At 41.3% G+C, this 6312-nt stretch overlaps 1 protein-coding gene across 1 annotated transcript in view; it reads right to left on the bottom strand.

Moving 5' to 3' along the window:
• Window positions 1-5616, bottom strand: part of kcnh3 (potassium voltage-gated channel, subfamily H (eag-related), member 3) — a 162026-nt gene extending 156410 nt beyond the window's left edge. Inside the window, exon 1 of the mRNA XM_046844916.1 lies at window positions 3671-5616. Within this exon, the coding sequence (XP_046700872.1) occupies window positions 3671-3746 (76 nt within the window). The 5' untranslated portion in view covers window positions 3747-5616. The remainder of the gene's footprint in view (window positions 1-3670) is intronic.
• Window positions 5617-6312: the final 696 nt, after the last annotated feature.

The following is a 6312-nucleotide window of genomic DNA, read 5'->3' as shown; positions in this document are numbered from 1 at the left end:
CTCCTGTGCACAAAGCCTGCTCCATGAAGATATGGTTTGTATGGGTTGAAATGGAAAATCTTTTCTTAATTTTTGGATTCCGGAATAAAACAGTATTCTAGAATAAAACACCAGGTTTGTGTTACATACAGGATTGATTTTGCTTTTGCTGAAAATAAATAAGTAGAAATATCTCTACTCTTTACTCATTTGCCTTTTTTGCTCTTTTCTTTGCAGAACTGCCTCATCAAGCAATTTACAATTCAACACAGAACAAATAGAGACATCTGTCATTCTTACAGCAATATCGACGGATCTCAACTGAATTTTTTTTTGTGCCATAATATTTAACAGTGACAGAAAGGCAATGGTAGGTTGTCTATAAATGAGACCTCAGTACATGGCCATCAAGTCTAACTGAGCTGTATTCATTCCTCTAAATCCATCTGAAGAACTTTCAGCTTTTGAGCGCTGGCAAAAGTGTTGTTCGCGCTTTGTACTGACAGCCAAAAGGCCACGATGTGTTCTTGACACTGGCGGGAGTTAATTACAATGAGAGCTGCTGGAGGTGTGTAATTAGCCGAGTGTGCGCATTTTCAAAAGGGTGCGGCCTCCGTTTATGTACTCAGAATTACACTGATCACTCAGCATGAGCCTCAGTTGTTGGGGAGGGGGGGTTCAGGGGGATGGCTGGACATTTTTGTTGTCGTCTCCATGGTAATCATTCTTCCTTGTCGGACGAGTGGAATTGAAGCAGGGTTTAAGGGTTAAATGCATGGAGTAGAATGCTATATATCTGGTTAAGGGGACGACTAGTCTTAATATAGAAGGCCATATAGTGCATGAAACGACTCGCCAATTCACGCGGTATTGATCTGGAGCTGCAATCAAGGCATTGTTATACACTGGTGTGTGCAGCGTTTGGGTTTTAATGGCTGACTTTTGAATGGAGACATGATTTCTGAGAGATCACACACAGCTTATTCCTTGCTCCTTACGTCTTCTCATCATCACGAGGTTTATTAGGAATCTTATACGGCTTACATGAGCAAGCCTTTGCTCCTCTCTGCTGGCAGGGAGATGGGTTTTCAAAGCCTCCAATCTCTCAATCCATCATGGTGTCGATCTGAAGGACTCATTACGTAGTGTAGGCTTAGGTCATGCTCTTTTCTGATCTTTCATTCCTCGCTAGTTTAAAAGGTTGTTGGTTGGAAAACTTTGTTCGTAGAGCTTTAGGCAAACGTGTGAATGCGTGGGTGAGGCTGGCAGAACGCTGAGACCCATTAGTGACAAAAAAACTCACAGGCCTACCAGAGCTGAACTGGCAACCATCCCCGTGCACAGCAGAATTGCCTCCGATAACGATCTGCAGTTATACAAAAGGTATTTTCATGCCGCACGCACCACAAAGCTCGAATCTTAATGTCATGGCGCCCTTGCCGCTGTTACGCTAAATTCACGTGCTGGGTGCTGATAAGATTCGTTAACGAAATATCCGCCGAGGGTCCTGACATAATCACATTTGAATCAATAAGAGCAGAGTTGAGGCTGTGTATCCTGTGTATATCTTTGTTGAGAGATAAGAAAGACACGGGCGTGAATATGATTTGGAGAACGCTTGCTGAACAAAGACTCAGCATGGAGATGAAATGTTGTGAGATATATTCACATGTATTTTTTTATAATGCATTATAATAAATAGGGTTTGTCAGAGAAGCTATCAGTATGCCATGGATTTGTGTTCCTCAATTTGTACTGTGAATACAGTAAATTCAAGCCAAACGCATCAGCATCTCACAACCAAACACTAAATAAGGAAATCCTATCATCCAAATGATGAAAATGTCATCCAAATGACTAAATGGCTAATCAATCCTGTAATCATGATTAACTACTATTTAAAACATAACAATATGACTATTGAAAGGGCGATTTTAATAATTAATATGGTACTGTTGATAAGTCCGATCTATAGTTTTTTCATTTTCTCTATCCCTGTGTGGTGTGTTTTAGCTAGCTTGTGACATAATATCGCTTCACGTGTAAGAAAGTCATCCAAATATGGAGTGATTTTGAAACATTTGACAACCCTGATGCCAATCCAGCACCCTCGTTTGAGCAGAAATTATAGGGAATCAGTACACGCACAGTCACAAGTCATAAACGTTTTTTTTTTTTTTTTTTTGGTGTTTTCTGTGGGAAGAAATTGTCCCACTGTGGTTTCATGCTCTCCAGCAAACCTAATTGCTATCTCATGAAAAAACATGTTCTATGGCGTGCCAGATGCTGTTTTATTGCTGTTGTTAACTCTTTTTTTAAAGAAAATAAAAAAGAAGCCGAAATGCACACAGGAAAGAACACCAGCGTATCACAGTGCATCATGAGTACACACTCACTCACACCTTGGAGAACTTTATCATTTTTTTTCAATCTTTATCATTTTATCATTGCATGTTTTTGGTATTTGAGAGAAAACCAGAGAGCACAGAGGAATCTGAAAAACATGAGAAACTCCACAAAGAGAGAGAACCTCGAGGTCGGGATCGAACCATGGACCCTGAAGCTGTGAGACAGCAACACTACCCACTGCACCACTCACAAAATATGCTCCAGTGTACCGAAAAACCACAGCATCAGTTTCGTACTGCTTAGATGCGTTAATTAGTACAGTAGTACACGGTTTGGAGAGCAGCCAGTCTCTCCCTCTGAAGTGCCCTTTCAACACCTTCTGCCCCCCCCCCCACACACACACACACCCATCTGGTTACTCAGCCCATCTGCTCGATAAATTACTCAACTAGAAAATATATGCCTTTTATTTCCTGCAGGGCCTTTTATGCAGAGAAACTGCAAAAAAAATGCTTTCTTCGAGCAGGACCAGAGTCAGAAACAATGAGAGCTGCAAGCTGCTTTTGACTGTTCCATGCACCTGCTTCTTCTTAGTCCACACACACACACACACACACTCACACACTTACACAGCAGAGGAACAGCTTGCGACAGCAAAAATAACGGACCTGCACTTGATGCAAGGCCACATATACTTTTGTCACAAACACACAAAAATTTCAGGCTTTTTTTTTTTTTTTTTTTTTTTTACAAATAATGGATGCAGGGTTAGAGGATGCATGGGCTACACGTCTTCTTCTGTGTTTAATCAGAAGATGAGCTCATGCAAAAGACAAGTGCGGACATCTGATAGGAAAAAATGATGGTATGAAATACTTTGATTTTAGTTCAGGCAAACATTTTGTCTTAAATGCTGTATATATTGCTGTATATCCATGGAATGGGATTGTTTGTCCTTTTTGTTTTGTGTTAAAAAAAAGTGACAGAAAACCTGATAAACACTGCCAGAATTTGAGATTGCACTTGTCCTTGTCTCTGTAGTGGTGCCATGTAAAGAGTGCATGATTTTTATTTGAAGAATACTGGAAGGTACATGATAAAAAACAAACTCACACACACACTCCTCATCAGGTGCATTACTACTAAGTGCACAAAAGCTGTGAGGTCACGTTTTGTTTTCTAGTGAGAAAACAACAAACTATATATATATTTTTTTGCTTTGCATCCGATACAGTGTGAACTGCAACCTAAACGCAGGTGTGCACGCGGACAGACAGGTGCGCCCGACGTGCCCGACGCGCGCGCGCGCGCTCGAGAGAGATTCAGAGAAGGAAAGACTCACGGGTGCCGTCGAAGCGCGTGGCGATCGTGTCGAGGAAGGTGTTCTGCGGCGCGAGCAGTCCCCTCATCACCGGCATCCTGCTCCGCGTGGAGCGGCTCCGGGTAGCCCGACTCGACTCTTGGTGGTGCTCAGCGCCGAAGCCGGACAGGAATCGGGAGGTCCCTGGGGCGCATCCCAGCCCCTGCAGGAGCGCCCCGATCCGCGAGCCGCGACCCTCCAGTGTGGCGGCGGCGGCGGGGCAGAGCGCATGCCAAACCGCCCCACTCAACGTAAACGAAGCATGTTCGCTCCTTCACAGCATCGACACTATTCCAGAAAAGATCTGGAACCTCTCAGGACCAACAAACAAAGAGTGAGTTCCTTTCAAAAGCTCTTTAATGCACCAGCAGGTTGGAGATCGAGACTCTTGAAACCAGCACCACTAACAGCATTAGCAGTACTGGAGGACGCTGTTCTTTTCTTCCTCCTGCGTTGCCTGGTTTTCTCCCGTTGCCTCTCCGAGCAGATGTCAAGTCACGTGATGGTTCCCGGAGGAGAGGAGAGGAGAGGAGTGGAGATGGTGAGGAGATGGTGAGAGGAGCGCGCTTTTTGTGTGCGCGCGTTGGCAGGACAGGGAGGTGATATTGCCCCCACCACATTCCCAATCACACTGTTATAAACATCACATGGGAAGGGGTTTGTCTACTGTTTGAACCTTTTATTACTTTTATTATTTGAATGATGCATTGTTCAGGTATGGATCAACTACTTATTGCTCCTCCTGAGCAGCTATTAGAGTAACTGCTGATCACGTCAGAAATTTGGGGAACATTTTAGGAACTGCTATATGATGAGATAGAAAGATCTGGGTTACATGCTTTGGAGAGGAACATCTTAAATGTCCTGCTATAGAGCTCTGATCTCAACCCTACTGAACACCTTTGGGATGAATGTCTTTACTAACACCCTCGTGGATGATGAATACAAATGTCCACGAGCAGGTTGATATAAAAGCAAATTGGGACTAAATGTTAAAAATGATGCTCAAAAAAGCACGTCATACTTATGACCAGACTTTTGGAAATATGGTGTATTATATGGTAATAAAGAGTTTCCTTAAGCATCTGGATATCAGGGTTTCCTTCATAATACCATTTTAGTGAGTTTTTTTCTTGTGACCACTGGTTTGCTCATTAGGGATAAACGTATAGGCACCGAAATTCATCTTTTAAAACCTATTTATTTCTGTAATGTATATTGTTAAAAGATCTATGCAAATATAATTAAACTGAATTGAATTGCTTTTCTGTGCAATCATGCATATTACCCCCAATAAGCCTGCAACATTCTCTGAAAAATACTTCAAGAATCCTTATGGTGTAAAAGCACATTTTTTAAACCCAGGATGACGGCTTTTTGTTTATATATAGCAGAATGAAGCTTTTACACACGATTACAACAATAACAGTAAGAGTCTGGATTATTTACTGCACTATGCTGTGTTGGGAAAGTCGCTACGTTAATGTGAAAACCTGTGAAACAGCGACATCTTCCGGTCAGACAGAGATATTTTATACTAATATACAGCCTATAGTGCTAAAATCCAAAGATAACAAAGATTGGATTTTGGGAGATTTAGATAACGTTCAATTGTGGTTCCTTCTATTAAATAAATAAATGTTTGATATGGACCTGAGAGAGGAGCTTTTAAGCTCCTGTTTAGAGTTGCATGGTTCAATGGTATGGAACATTCTCTTAATTCTGGTATAACATTTATTTTATACATGATGGAGAGTGTAAGCAGCATGTTTACTGAGAATATATTTTATACAGAAAAATTATTCTGGGAAAGGTTGTGGTTAATTAGCCACAAGAGCATTAGGGAAGTCAGGCACTGATGTTAGTTCAGAAGGTTTGGTGTGCTGTCAGTGTTTTCATTTCATCCCACAGGATTTTAGGAGAGTTAAGGTCAGGGCTCTTTGCAGGACACCTACACTGTCCAGAGCTTGCTTTGTGCATGCTAACACTGTCATGCATGAAGAGATTTGGGTCTTAGATCAAGTGAAGAGAAATCTTTAGGCTACAGCTTAAAAAGAAATTGTACACTTTTAGGTTTGTGGCAAACGTTTAGGACGGAACCTTTTATAGGCTTAATGGTTGGGTGTCCACATATTTTTGGATATATATAATTGTTCTGTACCTGAAATTTAGTGTGGACACAAAAATAAAACCTGAAAGCAGACCCCCGTCTTAATTGGAACCTAAAAGCAGCCTTTCAAAGGTCTTTTGAAGACCCCTGTCTTTAATAAAGAACCCAAAAACATCATTTAAAGATCTCTGAAGACCTTCTGTCACCTCTGACTGTGCGCTTATACTTTACACTTACATTTTGTATACTGTGTACTGTATGTGGAAGAATGACAATAAAGATTGAGATGAGTTGATTTAAGTTGAGTTGAGTGTTAAAGAAAGACCCTAAAAGCAACTTTTGGAGGTCATTAAAGATCTCCTGTCTCAAATGAAGAAACTAAAACCATCATTTGGAGTAACAACATTTCATTCTTTGGTATACTGTGTACTGTATGTGGAAGAATGACAATAAAGATTGAGTTGAGTTGAGTTGAGTTGAGTTGAGTTGAGTTGAGTTGAGTTGAGTTGAGATG

The sequence above is a fragment of the Silurus meridionalis genome, chromosome 3 (assembly GCF_014805685.1).
Source record: "Silurus meridionalis isolate SWU-2019-XX chromosome 3, ASM1480568v1, whole genome shotgun sequence".
In the NCBI taxonomy this organism is placed as follows: Eukaryota; Metazoa; Chordata; class Actinopteri; order Siluriformes; family Siluridae; genus Silurus; species Silurus meridionalis.
This window is presented reverse-complemented; position numbering and strand designations above follow the sequence as displayed.